The sequence below is a fragment of the Thalassophryne amazonica genome, chromosome 14 (assembly GCF_902500255.1).
Source record: "Thalassophryne amazonica chromosome 14, fThaAma1.1, whole genome shotgun sequence".
Taxonomy (NCBI): domain Eukaryota; kingdom Metazoa; phylum Chordata; class Actinopteri; order Batrachoidiformes; family Batrachoididae; genus Thalassophryne; species Thalassophryne amazonica.
In genome coordinates, this window is record NC_047116.1 from 94,492,424 (window position 1) to 94,510,089 (window position 17,666).

The 17,666-nt window shown below is 42.1% G+C and overlaps 1 protein-coding gene across 3 annotated transcripts in view; it reads left to right on the plus strand.

Moving 5' to 3' along the window:
- Positions 1–13,687, plus strand: part of hibch (3-hydroxyisobutyryl-CoA hydrolase) — a 48,215-nt gene extending 34,528 nt beyond the window's left edge. For 2 of the 3 annotated variants that reach the window (XM_034186880.1, XM_034186878.1), the window contains 7 exons: positions 861–1,006; positions 3,312–3,398; positions 3,568–3,626; positions 8,475–8,556; positions 11,822–11,941; positions 12,217–12,250; positions 13,378–13,687. In XM_034186880.1, the coding sequence (XP_034042771.1) occupies positions 861–1,006; positions 3,312–3,398; positions 3,568–3,626; positions 8,475–8,556; positions 11,822–11,941; positions 12,217–12,250; positions 13,378–13,493 (644 nt within the window). In that variant the 3' untranslated portion in view covers positions 13,494–13,687. The remainder of the gene's footprint in view (positions 1–860; positions 1,007–3,311; positions 3,399–3,567; positions 3,627–8,474; positions 8,557–11,821; positions 11,942–12,216; positions 12,251–13,377) is intronic. The other variant, XM_034186879.1, reaches the window with a different exon arrangement.
- The last annotated feature ends 3,979 nt before the right edge of the window (positions 13,688–17,666 follow it).

Genomic DNA, 17,666 nt, shown 5'->3' on the forward strand with positions numbered 1-17,666 from the left:
TTGCCCAATAAAAACAGCAGCATGATTCACTCAGAGCATCTTAGGGAGTCTGAAATACTGTGATGTTTAGACATTTACAGCAAGTAAAATCCATGAATTATTACCAAACGCATGTTTTGCTAAAGCGTTAATCACCCTGGTTTTGTGTTGGGGGGGGGGGGGGGGGTGAAGCAGAGGGGTTGATATAAGTATTGTTTTCATCATCAAATAATCTGACAGTTGGTCAAATTAATGTATAAAATTGATAATATTGGAAAATTTCCTTCTCCATGTTCAAACATTTCAAAATATCAACATATTCAGATGATATGTCTATAAAAGCAGCATATTCTTGAAACTCTCCTCAACTTAAAGACCTGATTATTTGCGAACTCACCAGCTGAGGTGATCGGTTGGAAGAGAAACCTGCACCGCCTTGGCTCTTCATGGCCGACTCCTGTGTTAACTCATTCTGTGACGGGATTAAAAGATTTACAATCCAGTGCTGCCAACCTCCATAGCAACAACCATAATCTGCCACATTTCTGATATTACATTTTCAGCCCTGAATCAGGTCAACGCATCTAATCCTTCTCCCCAATTCACCCCCCCCCCCCCCCCCCCCCCTCGCCGTGCCGCTGCAGCAGCCAGAGAGCCAACTTTGACCAACAGGATTTTGATGCTGCTCATTTCCTGCCATAACAGTCGAATCCAGAGGGAGTGTGGCTGAAAATGCTTCTTAAATGTTGTACAGTTTTGGGCTGCAGATTGTTTCATAGGATTGTTGGTGGTGGTGGTGTTGGGAGCGGGTGGACTGTTCATGTGTACGACACAGTGTTAACAGGACAGTGAATCAACATGCAGCTTTCTGCTTTTCACAGGTCTGTTTCCGGATGTTGGAGGCGGCTATTTTCTGCCACGACTCCGGGGGAAGTTGGGTCTGTTTCTGGCCTTGACCGGTTTCCGTCTCAAAGGGCGAGACGTGCAGAGAGCTGGAGTTGCCACTCACTTTGTAGAGTCGCAGAAGGTAAAGTCCAATTTATGCTACTCCGTATCTGTAACTCCGTAGCCACGCAGAGCCCTGTGCGTCCTTACGAACCCCCGCCAAGCCTCCCTCCTTAGCTTGACACTAACCTCCCAAAAATTGTAACTACACGTCGAGATGGAGAGTGCACGGACTGTGATTGTTCCGCTAACTACCTCATTTCTGGAATGTCACTTTTCCACTTTCTCAATAAATGACTTTCATGAGCACAGATGCCATGGGATCATAGGTCAGTCTTCACAATAAAATCATGCCCCCTACTGTTCTGGCAGTGAATTGCATTGCAACACTCACCAGCACGTTAACCCTGACGGAGAACATCGAAAGCTTCACGACTACGTCAACGCGATTGCATGGCCACAGAGTTACGGAATAGTAGAATCATAAAAAAGGCCTTAACTCATGTTTAGAAGTGCAGTGTTTTATATGACAGACAAATTTGCAATTGAGCAACTATTCATTGACAATTGGGTCCATAAGTATTTGGACACCAAGGCAATTGTATGTGTGTCCTTTTGCCTTTATTCGTCAGTGCATTAAAGTTGAAATTAAACACTCAAGATGTTCTTGTAGTGGGGAGTTTTGGCTTTAATTCAAATGCTTAGAAATATTGCATTAAGCATTTAAGAATTTTTGGTTTTATATATGTGGTGCCTTCATCATGCTTCGGAAGTGGTTAGTGTACTTTGTTCCAAAACAGATGGTTCTCAGTTCAAGACCACTCGTGCCCATTCTCTGTATAATGTGGAGCTGTGTCAGGAAGGACATCCAGTATATAACCTGTGCCAAATCAGAGCCATATTGGATCTGCTGTGGTGACTCTGAGCAAAAAAGGAGATGCTGAAATAAATAATATAAATAGTGTCTCCATTTTAGGAGCCCATATATAATTGCTTGCATTATGACACAATGTCATTGACAACGTTTTGGCCATGTGGCACATTCCTATTGGCATGATCCAGCACATATGAGGGGTGACTGAGACGTTTTGAAACTGACACAGAAAAGGTTTTGTAACACTCATGTCTGGAGAAGGCCACGTTAAAGAGGGAGACCAGTGAGAGAAGTCCAAGACATCCAGTCATCATCTTAGGTTACTGGTTATTGTCCAAGACATAAATGTTGCTAAATCCAAGTTCAACTTTCTCCTCGTGGAGGTACACTGAGTCCACAAAGTCTTTGAAAGCCTGGATCTAGGTCTTAATCCAGAACACTGGGATTTCTCACTCAGATTTTCAAGTGCTACAGTCCATTGATTGTGCAAAGCTCACTGTATCATCTGCAAAGAAAGAACCTAAGCTGCTGGTTTCCATAACCCTACCCAACACCCAGTCCATGACAGTACTGAACAGTGTTGGCTCCAGTAAATACAACAATAACTTTTAAATGTTTGATATAGAAATCATCACTAGCATAGCCATTTTTCTTGAGCTAGGTCAAGGATATATAAACATTTCACTGTCACTGAATGTGCCGTGGACTTTGTTTCCATCAGTCATTCAGAAATACAAACAGTGTGGTACTGTATGATAAATCTGTCTAAAGTAAATGCTCCATTCAAAAACTGAGTGACCATGCAAGAAGCAGACTAGTGTGGGAAGCCAAAACTCTTTTCAAGGCATTAATGATGACTCCTTCAGGGTCTAATTGGAGAAACTGTGTATGGTGCACTTTTTTAGAAAATTTACATTTGGAACATTAAATCAGACCTACTTTTTAGAAATGTGGCTTTTACTTCCCAATAGCATGCATGTAAAATTTTATTTTTCAGTTTATTATTTTTATTAAAAGCTGCAGCTTGGATAAGGGAAATTTGTTCATAACTTGGATGAATTCTTTTTCAGTTGGTGCATTTCTGTTTGCTCTTAAAGAGGATTGTATTCGGTCCACCGAGTTCATTGGTTTTCAAGTCATTAAGCTTTATATCTTCATATTGGGAAGAAGAACCTTTTTGTGAGACGTAATAATGCCATTGATCGGTTGTAGACAAATACTCGACAAACTGATCAGCACAGAGGATTTTTCCAGTTTATTGGTTTTGTTCTGTTAAAGCACTTAATGGTCCATGCACACTGTGACGGCCCTGCTGGAGTATTGAGTAGGAAGTGGGAGGAGTTACAACTGGACCCACATGTTGACTCACTGAGCCTCACAAAAATAATCAAACACCTTTTTTTTGGCAGCTAATTTGATCAAAAATTAGGTTTTAAAACCTCTCACTGTGGTGAAATGTGTTCAATCTAAAGAAAACCGATTCAGTTGCGTGAAAACGTTTCTCTTCCAACAGATTCCCGAGCTAGAGAGGCAGCTGGTGGACTTGAAGTGTCCTCGTTCTGAAGATGTGTTCAGAGTGCTGGAATCTTACCAGGATCAGGTAAGAAGGGCTGATGACAGGTTTATATGAGCCACAAACTATAATCATTGCTACAAATCAAAAAATAATTGGCCAATTCTGAGAGTGAACTGATTTCTTGCTTATGTTGCGAATCCGAGTTGTTTTGGGTTCAAGTCTTGACTGTTTTTTGGTGTTGTTATGTCCACAGAGTAGTCTGGACTCTGACAAACCTTTTGTCTTGGAAAAGCACATGTCTGATATTAACAGGTAGGCCTTAAATCTTCAGAGACAGCCTTCTGACGCTACATCAAGAGCGCTTTAACGGCATGAAGCTGGACCTGAGCACAAACCACAGTGTTACACACAGCAAAGGCCTCAGTGTTAATTCAACTCACAAGTAAACAATCTGAGATTTCTGATATCTGCCAGTCCTCGTATGTCTGACAGCCCTTGTATGTCCCCGTCTGAGTTTTTGGGCAAATTATGTGCAAACAAAGTGAAAATGCAAAGAAAAAGTGATGATGTGGTGGAAAGTGGACATGTGCTGCAGTTTGTTTATGACCTGGAGCTCAAACATGTCGAGGTGGTTGTACAGGTGAGAAAATGCAGCTACTCTGGTTAGCTGTGTAGGCTAACACTTAGCGACGTGACCTCTCCCATTTGCCTCGTCTTCCCTTCTCCACTGGCAACCAAAAAAACTGCACTTCTCACAACTGCTTCAGTGATTCCAGCCGAAAACAAAACAGTCCACCATTTTTCTATTAGAGGTGATGGTGTGTTTATGTTGAGCAACGGCAGGCTGCACACAGAAGTGGTCAAATCCCACGATATCACGCAGAGGTTCCAACGAGACTGTGCTGCCCTATTCAAGGGGCTTAGCAAAAATACAGGTAAATGCATAGATCATAAGAACCTTTTATTTTGTGATACAAGCACCAAATTTGGCACAGTGATACTTCTTGTTCTACTTTTTGCAAACTTTTCTTGGTTTGGTTGACTGGGGGAGATTTGAAATTAACTTCAGCCAATATTTTCATCCATCCATCCATCCATCCATTTTCTTCTGCTTTATCCGGAGTCGGGTCGCGGGGGCAGCAGCTCAAGCAAAGCCGCCCAGACCTCCCGATCCACACACACCTCCCCCAGCTCCTCCGGGGAAACCCCAAGGCGTTCCCAAGCCAGCCGAGAGATGTAATCCCTCCAGCGTGTCCTGGGCCTTCCCCGGGGCCTCCTCCCAATGGGACGTGCCCGGAACACCTCTCCAGCGAGGCGTCCAGGGGGCATCCGGAAAAGATGCCCGAGCCACCTCAACTGACTCCTTTCGACATGAAGGAGCAGCAGCTCGACTCCGAGCTCCTCCCGAGTGACCGAGCTCCTCACCCTATCTCTAAGGGAGCGCCCAGACACCCTGCGGAGGAAACTCATCTCGGCCGCTTGTACTCGCAATCTCGTTCTTTCAGTCATGAGCTAAATCTCATGACCATAGGTGAGGATCGGAACGTAGATCGATCGGTAAATCGAGAGCTTTGCCCCCCCTATTCAGCTCTGTCTTCACAACGACGGTCCGATACAGCGACCGCATCACTGCAGATGCTGCACCGATCCGTTTATCGATCTCACGCTCCATCCGTCCCTCACTCGTGAACAAGACCCCGAGATACTTAAACTCCTCCACTTGAGGCAAGGACACTCCACCGACGTGAAGAGAGCAAAGCACCTTTTCCGGTCAAGAACCATGGCCTCGGATTTGGAGGTGCTGATTTTCATCCCGGACACTTCACACTCGGCTACAAACCGCCCCAGTGCACGCTGAAGGTCCTGATTTGACGAAGCCAACAGAACCATATTGTCCGCAAACAGCAGAGACGAGATTCTGTGGTTCCCAAACCAGACCCCCTCTACACCCTGGCTGCGCCTAGAAATTCTGTCCATAAAGATAATGAACAGAACCAGTGAGAAAGGGCAGCCCTGGCGGAGGCCAACGTGCACTGGAAACAGGTTTGACTTACTACCGGCAATGCAAACCAAGCTCCTGCTGCGGTCGTACAGGGACCGGATTGCCCTTAGCAAAGGACCCCGGACCCTGTACTCCCAGAGCACTCCCCACAGGGTTCCCAGAGGGACACGGTCGAACGCCTTCTCCAGATCCACAAAACACATGTGGACTGGTTGGGCGAACTCCCATGAACCCTCGAGCACCCGATGGAGGATGTAGAGCTGGTCCAGTGTGCCGCGACCAGGACGAAAACCACACTGCTCCTCCTGAATCCGAGGTTTGACCATCGGTCGAATTCTCCTCTCCAGTACTCTGGAATAGACCTTACCGAGGAGGCAGAGGAAAGTGATCCCCCTATAGTTGGAACACACCCTCCGGTCCCCCTTCTTAAACAGAGGGACCACCACCACGGTCTGCCAGTCCAGAGGCACTGTCCCCGATCGCCACGCGATGTTGCAGAGGCGTGCCAACCAAGACAATCTCACAACATTCAGAGACTTAAGGTACTCAGGACGGACTTCATCCACCCCAGGAGCCTTGCCACCGAGGAGCTTTCTAACCACCTCGGTGACTTCGGCCTGGGTAATGGATGAGTCCACCTCTGAGTCCCCAGTCTCTGCTTCCTCTTCGGAAGACGTGACGATGGGATTGAGGAGATCCTCGAAGTACTCCTTCCACCGCCCGACAACATCCCCAGTCAGGGTCAACAGCTCCCCACCCGCACCGTAAACAGTGCTGGTGGAGAGCTGCTTCCGCCTCCTGAGGCATCGGACGGTTTGCCAGAATGTCTTCGAGGCCGACCGATAGTCCTCCTCCATGGTCTCCCCGAACTCCTCCCAGACCCGCGTTTTTGCCTCTGCGACCGCACGGGCTGTGGCACGCTTGGCCTGCCGGTACCCATCAGCTGCCTCTGAATATTTTCATGCTTTTATAATTTTAACAATATCGCCCCCTGCCCCCTCCCCCAAAAATTTAAATTTCATGTGGCTGACTGTTTTGTTTTGTTTTTTGTTGTTTTTTTAGCGAAAAAGACTTCGAAGAAGTCTTTATACCAAATTTGGTGCTTGTGTCATCAGCTGAATGATTCTTAACGTATCTGCTGCTCTACTACAAGCACATTTGATTCTTATTTCAGCTCCATTGTGGTGGTGTACAGAGGCAACATCACAAAAGCTGTCACTGTAGAAATACTTACAGGCGTGACTCTAGCAGGGGATGCCACCAGTGTTAATCATACTAATCACCATACTTTTCTGATATCATGTACGGTTGAAGAGGTTCAGTCAGGTTTTAGAATTCATCATAGTACAGAAACAGCATTAGTGAAGGTTACAAATGATCTTCTTATGGCTTCGGACAGTGGACTTATCTCTGTGCTAGTTCTGTTGGACCTCAGTGCTGCTTTTGATACTGTTGACCATAAAATTTTATTACAGAGATTAGAGCATGTCATAGGTATTAAAGGCACTGCGCTGCAGTGGTTTGAATCATATTTGTCTAATAGATTACAGTTTGTTCATGTAAATGGGGAATCTTCTTCACAGACTAAAGTTAATTATGGAGTTCCACAAGGTTCTGTGCTAGGACCAATTTTATTCACTTTATACATGCTTCCCTTAGGCAGTATTATTAGACGGTATTGCTTAAATTTTCATTGTTACGCAGATGATACCCAGCTTTATCTATCCATGAAGCCAGAGGACACACACCAATTAGCTAAACTGCAGGATTGTCTTACAGACATAAAGACATGGATGACCTCTAATTTCCTGCTTTTAAACTCAGATAAAACTGAAGTTATTGTACTTGGCCCCACAAATCTTAGAAGCATGGTGTCTAACCAGATCTTTACTCTGGATGGCATTTCCCTGACCTCTAGTAATACTGTGAGAAATCTTGGAGTCATTTTTGATCAGGATATGTCATTCAAAGCGCATATTAAACAAATATGTAGGACTGCCTTTTTGCATTTACGCAATATCTCTAAAATCAGAAAGGTCTTGTCTCAGAGTGATGCTGAAAAACTAATTCATGCATTTATTTCCTCTAGGCTGGACTATTGTAATTCATTATTATCAGGTTGTCCTAAAAGTTCCCTAAAAAGCCTTCAGTTAATTCAAATTGCTGCAGCTAGAGTACTGACGGGGACTAGCAGGAGAGAGCATATCTCACCCGTGTTGGCCTCTCTTCATTGGCTTCCTGTTAATTCTAGAATAGAATTTAAAATTTTTCTTCTTACTTATAAGGTTTTGAATAATCAGGTCCCATCTTATCTTAGGGACCTCGTAGTACCATATCACCCTAATAGAGCGCTTCGCTCTCAGACTGCAGGCTTACTTGTAGTTCCTAGGGTTTGTAAGAGTAGAATGGGAGGCAGAGCCTTCAGCTTTCAGGCTCCTCTCCTGTGGAACCAGCTCCCAATTCAGATCAGGGAGACAGATACCCTCTCTACTTTTAAGATTAGGCTTAAAACTTTCCTTTTCGCTAAGGCTTATAGTTAGGGCTGGATCGGGTGACACTGGACTATCCCTTGGTTATGCTGCTTTAGACGTAGACTGTGGGGGGGTTCCCATGATGCACTGTTTCTTTCTCTTTTTGCTCTGTATGCATCACTCCGCATTTAATCATTGGTGGTCGATCTCTGCCCCCCTCCACAGCATGTCTTTTTCCTGGTTCTTTCCCTCAGCCCCAACCAGTCTCAGCAGAAGACTGCCCCTCCCTGAGCCTGGTTCTGCTGGAGGTTTCTTCCTGTTAAGAGGGAGTTTTTCCTTCCCACTGTTGCCAAGTGCTTGCTCACAGGGGGTCGTTTTGACCGTTGGGGTTTTTCATAATTATTGTATGGCCTTGCCTTACAATATAAAGCGCCTTGGGGCAACTGTTTGTTGTGATTTGGCGCTATATAAAAAAAAAAGTTGATTGATTGATTGATTGATGTACGGGGGCGATAGGGTGTCATTCTCCATCTTTTGCATTTTGAGAAACCAACATTTCTCCAGACTGAAGTTTTGACTTAGTGTTGAGAAATGTTGGTTTGAAGGTATTACACCTCCTAATTTTGATGTGAAATGAAAGTGAGCTGAGGCGTTGTCCTGATTCGTGGTTGACCTTACGGCCCGCAGGCTCTTCAACTCCTTCAGTGTGGAAGGCATCGTGCACAACCTGAAGGAAGACGGCTCGGAGTTTGCCAAGAAACAAGCTGAGGTATGTTCTTCCTCTGTGAAGGTTAATCAGGACCACAGACATGCAGTATTTATTTTAACTTCCAACTAAAGTCCAGATGGCGTTCAATTCCAGGAACATAATCGCTTGTAACAAGACTTCTGTGAACTCTGTGCCCGTCAGGGTTTTTTTTTCTCCTTGTGTTTTACAAACGGAGTAGCTTTGCACATATGTGCATGCCAGGGAAAATGACTTTAAAGTTTTGTGGTTTGAGTTCTGTGATATTTTTTTTTCTGTAACTTTTAATTTCATAATTGCTTCCATGCATTGTTTGAGTTGCATCTAAAGGATTGTTTTTTTCCTTGAGTCTGCTTGTGAAGTATTTTTAGGTATTCAAGAGAATAAATAAAAACAGACGATGCTTTCATTTTCTGGTAGTGACGTTAGCTGTGTATATTAGCCGCTAATGCTAACCCTCCCGCTTACAGAGGCAGAGTATATAAGCTGTAATTAAACAAAAAAATTAGTGTGTTTAGAAACGTACTAAGCATGCTGAGAGACGGCACATCAAAAGATTATGCTCTATGAGCAGTTTGAACATTTTTCCAGACATTCTGATGTCCGTAACGCTGTCAACACCGTTAACGCACTTCCAGTGTATCAAACCTTAAATCCTCCACATACAACATATGTCTCAAGGATTATCAGGACTTGAATTCTTTGAGGATTTTTTTTCAGCCCTAATCCTGTGTTGAATGCTCCCACGGGTGTAGTTTCACATGTACTAGCACATTTAACACTCCAGCCAGTCAAATAAGTAGATACCTCTACACTCTAGAGAGTACAAATCCTGCTGCTGGAACATATATTACAGCAACCTGAGTCCAACCCTGAACATGTTCAAGGTCCAATTAGAAGTTGTACTGTAAGCCCACGTACTACGAGGTGTATTAGATAAGAAACCAACACTTTTATTTTTTTTTAACTATATGGATTTGAATGACGTGCAATTACACCAATCATGCTTGAACCCTCGTGCGCATGCGTGAGTTTTTTCACGCGTGTCGGTGACGTCATTTCCCTGTGGGCAGGCCTTGAGTGAGATGTGGTCCCGCCCTCTCGGCTGAATTCTTTTGTTTCACACGCTGCTCGAGACGGCGTGCGTTGCTTTATCAAAATTTTTTCTGGACCTGTGAGGAATATCCTAGTGGACAATATTCGAGAAATTAAGCTGGTTTTCGGTGAAAACTTTAACGGCTGATGAGATATTATGGGGTGTTTCTGTCGGTGTAAGGACTTCCCACGGAGCGGGACGTCGCGCAGTGCTCCCAGGCGCCGTCGTCGGCCTGTTTCGAGCTGAAAACATCCTAATTTAAGGCTTAATTAACCCAGGACGTCGTGAGAGGACAGAGAACTTTCAGAAGAAGTCGGCATGAGGAGTTTATTCGGACATTCCATTGTTAACGGACATTTTGTAATGAAAGACGTGCGCGCAAATTTGCCGAGTCGTTTCCGTGACGACTCGGCGAATCTGTGTGCGCCGCGACAGGAAAAACACCTCCGTGTTGAAAACCATTTGTAAAATTCAGGCGGCTTTTGATGGCTTTCAACAAGTGAGTAACTGAGAAATTGTTTAACAGCTTGGGCATGTTCCAACTTGCCCATTAAGGTTTCCAACGGAGATGTTTTTCCTGACGCGACCCCCCGCGGTCGGGTCCGGCCCGACATGCGATTCTGCCCGCACGTTCTTTCATTAGAAAATGTCCGTTAACAATGGAATGTCCGAATAAACTCCTCATGCCGACTTCTTCTGAAAGTTCTCTGTTCTCTGACGACTTCCTGGGTCAACAGAGCCTGAAATGTGGAAGTTTTCAACTTGAAACGGCGAGACGGTGCCGCCTCGAAGCACAGATTGCTGTCAGGCGCCGTGGGCCGTCCTTACGGCGACACTACCAGACCAAAATCTCTCATCAGCCGTTAAAATTTTTTACCAAAAACCAGCTGAATTTATCGAATGGTGTCCACTCAGTTGTGCCTTACAGTTTTGAAAAAATTTTGATCAACAAAGCAGCAGTCTCTGAGCCATTCCTAAACAATGAAAAAAACGACGAGAGGGTGGGCGACTCCTCACTCAAAGACTGCCCACAGGCGAATGACATAACCGACGGGCGTGAAAAAACTCTCGCATGCCCACGAGGGTTCAAGCATGTCTAATGTAATCACACGTGATTCAAATCCATATGGTTTTTGAAAAAAATAATAAGGTCTGATACTTTTCTAATAGACCTCGTACTTCTTGTCCATATCTAATAGTACCCATGGGCATATCTGGCACCTTGTAGCCGGAATGAGCGATCAAAGCATAAGCAACCTTTATTGTGACATTCAAGGTCAAATGCAGTGGTGTTTTTTGAAAGCCAAGCTAGGACTTCCTTCTCACGTCAAACAGTAACTACGGGTGTATCTGGTACCGGTTAGACGCCATAAGCAATCAGAGTTTAATTATAAGAGATTCATGGTGCAGATTTCTTTCATATTTGAGTTTGTTGTGTAGGATGGTATCCTTTATTGACTGACAAAGTTTGATCTGGATCTGATCCAGATTGTGGATTTTGTAGACATTTGCCCCCACTCTATCTGACATAGCTACCAAATGTAGGTCATGGTGTCTGACTACTAGAATTTCTTACCTTCAGGGGTCAAAATTCTAAATTGTTTCCATACAGCATGAATTTTGATGATATTGGCAACATCATATTATTAATCTCTTATTTAAATACTAAGAAAAATTATAGTGGTGTCAAAGAAAATTCTTTTTATAATTTAAATCTTAAAATACCCAGAGGCCGTACAGCTTTAACTAATATGCAAAACTTAGTTAAAATTCCTTAGTTACTTTTATAAATATTTGGTTAACAGATTTAATAACAATCATGATAATGTAGACATTTCTTCTATAAATGCTACACTATCGATGTGTTATGCATTAAAACTGGATGCTCATGTTTATTCTGCATTTCCTCACAAATGAACCGAAATGGTCATTTCCAAACGCTTTTGTCAGATGGGATTTTATGGCAGTATATTATCGGCAGTTCTGATGCATGTTGCCTGCAGATTGATTTTCTTGCTGACATTCAAATGGCTGATAGTTGGAAAAGAGAGGCATGAAAGCAGATGATTCACTGGAAGGTCAACAAGACGGCATATTTATTCAAAATGCTGTCCTGTCTGTGTGAAGGTTGTGTCTTTTAAAGCACAAAGCCATGTCGTGTGTGTGTGTATGTGTGTGTGCGCGTGCGTGCAGATGCTGTCTAGGATGTCGCCCACGTCACTGAAGATCACCTTTAAGCAGCTGCAGGCCGGTGCTGCTCTGAGCCTGCAGGATGTGCTGGTGATGGAGTATCGACTGAGCCAATCCTGCATGGTAAAATAAAACGGACTGACTGAAAAATAATCCCCTTCACCTTCTTACTGTTATACACTTGCCGTTTAACAGCGTAGCAATGTGATGTTAAATTAATACATTATTGAAGTTGATGATTACATTTTCTTTAATCTGTTACTTTACATTTTTTTGCAAACATTATTTCATTATTATTTTAAAATCACCTGCAGTGTTTGTTTTTATAATTTATTGGAGCAAAATCAAAAATGTTAATGATTTAAGGATGTCTGATTGTTCTTGTTTCTCTCTTGCAGAGGGGCAGAGACTTTTATGAAGGTGTACGAGCTGGTTAGTAAATTCAAAATTTGAAATTTTACCTCAGTCAAGCAGGTTTTTTTTTTTTTAAACAGTATATTGAAACACTAGGGGAAATGTTTTTTTACAGCTCTTTTTGAATGGGTGTGATATTAATTTATATTACCTTATTTTCAAGCTAGTTTGGGACGTCCTACAACTTATATTTTGAAGTTCTATGTGGCATGATAGGAGTATAAGAGTACAAAAAAATCACAGTTCATTATGTTTTCAGTGCAGTGGAAAGAAAAAGCACAACATTAAAGATATGTAGTTTATGTTCTTTAGGCTAGTGTGTGACTGAATAGATCTTTCAGATTGTTAAAAAAATGTTTTTTCTTGAATTTTTCTAAAATGCATTTCAAATCTAAGTGTGACTTGTATTCTGGTGTGACTTTAGTTCCAAAAATATATTATATTGTATTACATTATAGCCAAAATTTCCCAAAATAGAAATAATTAAAACACATCAGCCATTCATTCATTCATGTTCAGCCGCTTATCCGGGTCCGGTTCATGGTGGCAGCAGAGCAAGCAGCTCATCCCACACTTCCCTATCCTCGACCAAGTCCTGTGACTCTTCCTAGGGGATCCCAACAGCTGGGACACATAATCTCTCCAGTGTGTCCTTGGTCTTCCCCAGGACCTCCTCCCTCTTGGACTCTCTGCTGCTTCACCATGTGGCCCTAAAGTATCTTGACGATGGGTCTCAGGGCCTGTGCAGGACTTACTTCAAAGATCAAGGTCATCAGAACATGTATAGAAAACACATTTTCCAGGATAGGGCCACAACAGTTGGGGTTTTTTTCCAAGAGCATGTTTCTTCGTCATCTGCAACCAACAGCTTGTTCAATGATGTTTGTCTTTTTGCTCAAACTCCTCCTTTATCTTACTGTTATAATCTTTACAATGCAGTGTCATGTGCATGTGTAGTGTACACACCACACCTGCAAGTGTTTCTTTATAATGTATAGGCGCTTTTTGTAATATTTTAAAACAAAGTAATAATGTTAAACCCTTTAATATAATTAAGTAATCAGTTTCACTTTTGGGTCTTTCACACGTCACGTCATCCAGTTCCCCTCACTGTCAGTCACTTTGTTTTTCTCACTTGTTTCCAGTTCTGGTTGACAAGGACCAGAATCCTAAATGGAATCCGCCAACAGTGGAGGAGGTGACTGAGCAGATGGTGGAGGAGTGCTTCATGTCGCTGGGAGAGAAGGACCTGAGGTTCTGACGTGAAGATGTTAAACTGCTGTTCTCCATCATCACTGTTATTACTGAAGATCAGACCTGGACCGCAGAGGAAGGTGGACTTTTCAAAAGAACAAACATTTAAAGTGTGTTAAACATTCTGGTGACATTTCAGAGGAACATTTCTAGAAGAGTTAGAGAAGGAATCTGAGCTGGCAGCAGGACGGATGGTGATTTGTGTAAACATGCTGTGTGGTGTTGAAGGAGCTGATATCAGCTGTACCATCCTCTGGGGGAATCAAAGGCACAGCAGGAATACTGTTACCTTAGAACTGCTTCAGGTTGAGAACCGGATCCAGATGCTATCGATTCCCCTTATCAATACCTGCCTGTTTCTATCACAGTTCCACTTTGCAAGAACTCATGTTTGATGTCAAATTTTGTATCTAGCGACATGGAAGACGGCTGCACAGACCCTGGAAACCCGTGTAGCTCCACATTTTCCCCACACAGAAAATTGATCGGGCATCAAACAGGGCGATCGATACAGAACTGGGCTCATAAACAGAATAGATAATGGCATTGATATCAATAAAAATCTTACCAGTTCTCATCCCTGCTAATGTACAAAATGTACCGTTTGTGTTTCTATAACGTTCCTCCTTATTTAAAGTCACAGTTTAATTGTAGTTGGAGATTTTACATGTTGACAGCTGCTAATAAATACTTCTGCAGCGTCACTTTTTGTTTTTGGATGATAACTAATGATTATATTTTTATTAGTCGATTCATTATTAGTTGTGTATACTTTAGTTAATTTACCAGTAAATTATAACCATAACGTCTACCACAACAGGGTGGAGGGGGTACAGTGAAACATCATCCTGCACACAGTTTTTTCTCTTTCTGAGACAGAAAAAGACAGAAAATAAAATCCTAACGTATGTCACAGGGCTGCACCAGCCAGTTTTAGTCACTGTTAATTAATCTGTTGATTAGTTTCTAGATTAATAAAAAAAAAATAAAAAAATAAAACAAAACAGAAAATATCCACATTTAAGAAACTGACAGAGAATTTGGGCATTAAAAAAAGACTATGTTTAATCAAATACCGAAATAGCTCACAAATAATTTAATTGGTAATATGTAATAATTGATTGTTGCACAGCATGTGTTAAACTGTCACAAGGTCAAACACTTAGAAAAGTGTGTGTGTGTGTGTGTGTGTGTGTGTGTGTGTGTGTGTGTGTGTGTGTGTGTGTGTGTGTGTGTGTGTGTGTGTGTGTGTGTGTGTGTGTGTGTGTGTGTGTGTGTGTGTGTAAAATAAGTCCCTTCAGCTTCTCCCTTGTGTTTTATTCGGGGTCACCACGGCTACGCCGGTTGTCCTCCTGACCCAACTCCATATTACAAGGAGAAATGGGGGGGGCGGGGTGGAACTGGGATATATATATATACACACACACACACACACAAATACAAATATATACATATATGCATTTTTAGGAAACTAGCTTCAGTAGTCTGCATGTTTTTTAGGTTGTGTTGCTCCAGTTTCTGTCCCTGTGGATCAAATCAACTTCCGAATCATTTTTTTTTCTTCAGCAGTTGAATTAAGTCAAACTCAGATGGATACAAATCAGTGTTTGATGGTGATAAAGCATGATGGTCACACCGTGAAATGTTTTCTCTCTGTGTAGACAGACAAGCGTGTTCTCTGTATCTGTTTGTCCTGCAGTTAAACAACACGTTTGTCACGTTGTAAAACTCTATCAGCTCTTTGCATGCTGACTTTTATCAGTGTAACAGAGCAGGACGTCTAAAACCTGAACTGCTTTATTCACCGACATGTTGGATTATTTTCTGTTGTTCAGCAGATCGTGCAGACAGAGAGCCTGAAATAGTTTTCTTTTGCTGAAGCTCTCACTGGATGTATGTTACAAAGAAATGAGAAACACGCTATAAAATAATCTACAATACTCTGCGAGTGCTTTAAGACACTAAAACTGCCTAAAACCTGTCTCACTCTGTTTATCCTCATTATACCCCTTTTCCTTACAACATGATGGCATTCATTCATTCATTCATCCATCAGTTTATGTTAAAGTTTCGTGGCTCGACTCTGACCACACACCTACTGAAGGCTGTTTTTTAAGCACATACTAAATATGTCATTTCTTTGAAGATTTCATAAGAAACGATTCGGCTTGTTTGAATCATTTGGAATTTTTAAATAATCATGTAATTTTGTCGCCACGTACCGGGCAGATATGTGAAAATTATTGTAACTAAATGATGAATAATGAATGTAATGAAACAGGGAAAACATTTCCCATTTGGTTGGAAACGTACTGTCTGGACATTTAAATTTAAATTTTCTATCGACCCAACGATGACTGAGGGGGGAAAAATCAGAAGTATAAATCCTCTGGAGAAGACTGGATGCTGGGTGTGAGGTACTTTGACTTCACACGGTCCGAGTGTGGTTTTGCAGCAGCTTCCTGTGTGGACTCTGAGCAGCGATCACGTTTCAGACGCGGCCTGCTGTCGTGTTTGTCAGCACTCGCCCGCGTCCTGTGATCACTGCAGCTCATTGACGTCAGAGCAGCTGTTTGAGTGTGTGGCACCAATTTTACACGTAAACTCTGAGCCAGCATAATGAGTCCAAGCGTTTAACTAAAGCTTTTGTTTGCTCTTCATGCAGGTGAGCTTTTAACCCTGCGTGACTTCACTCCAAATCCATCCAGTTCCTGTCAAACATTAACCGTCATCTCAGCTGTTTTAAAACTGAACTTAGACCTGCATGAAATATTTAATCATATATATATATATATATATATATATATATATATATATATATATATATACACACACACACCAGCTGATTCAGAGACTGAAATGAAAACTTCATCTTCACCAACAAAGCTATCACCTCCCACCTAAGCTGGATTCCAGAGAGCTGTTAGGGTGTAACTAAACCTGCCTCAAGAAGAGACAGCTGCTGTTACTACAACTAGTTCTACTACTACTTTCAAAAGTGAAGAGATTAAAAAGCTCAAAGAACAAAAAAGTATGACACCAACCTTTTAGCACACTTGCTGATGATTATGCAGGACAAAAGTGTTAACAGCTACTGCTGTTCTTAACTACTACTAAAGTATTCAGTAGCTTATGTCACTCCCTGTATGTCAAAATACGTGTGCCATTTTGGCTCCATTCCGAGGTGCCGTTTGGACAGAAAGGGACATACAGTTGTCTGTGTACAAACACATACACGCATTATACTGTACAGTTTCAGGTTAAGAGATTGTTGTAATATTAAAATACCCTCAGCCATATGAGCATAATGGTAGGAACCAGAATGTGACCTTTTGACCTATTAAAATAGGTCAAGGTTAGCCATCTTTGAACTTGTCCAAGGTCTGTGTCTCAAGAATGTACTCTGTGAATTTGAAGACTCTGGTAGTAACAGGACTGGACTTATGCTGAGCACAGACAGACGGATGGGTTAACTGACGCAAAGGCTTGGCAATACCCGCTGGCCATATTTTGGCCTCAGGTAATCAAATTTTCAAGGTCAAAGTCCTGTTAGAAGTGACTTTTCATAAGATAAACTATTATACAAAAAATAGATCAGAAGGGCTTTTCAATGTTGAAAAGAATCAAATAGCCACTAAATCCACAATACAGATCAGATGCAGATCAAACTAATTGAGGCACTTAATGTAAAATATACAATAAATGGGCTTTTCAGTGTTAAATTCAAATGTCCACAAAAGCCACAATCCAAGTCAGATCTGGATCAAACTTTGTCAGGTGATATTGTCAGTCTGCACCTCACTTTCAAATATGAGAGTGATTGGGGCACGTTTCATTAAGATATAATGTAAAATATACATTAAATGGGCTTTTCAATGTTAAATTCAAAATGTCCACACAATCCAGGTCAGATCCAGATCAAACTTTGTCAGGTGATAGTCAGTGCCAGTCTGTACCTCACTTTCAGATATGAGAGTGATTGGGGCACATTTGATTAAGATATAATGTAAAATATACATTAAATGGTGTTTTCAAAGTTAAATTTAAATGGCAACAGCATCTGTAATCTGGATCAGATCCCGATCAAACTTTGTCAGTTGATAAAGGATTCCATCCTCTCAAATATGAAAGAAATTTGATCTTTTTTGACAGTTATGAATTTTTTAAAATTCGTTCAATG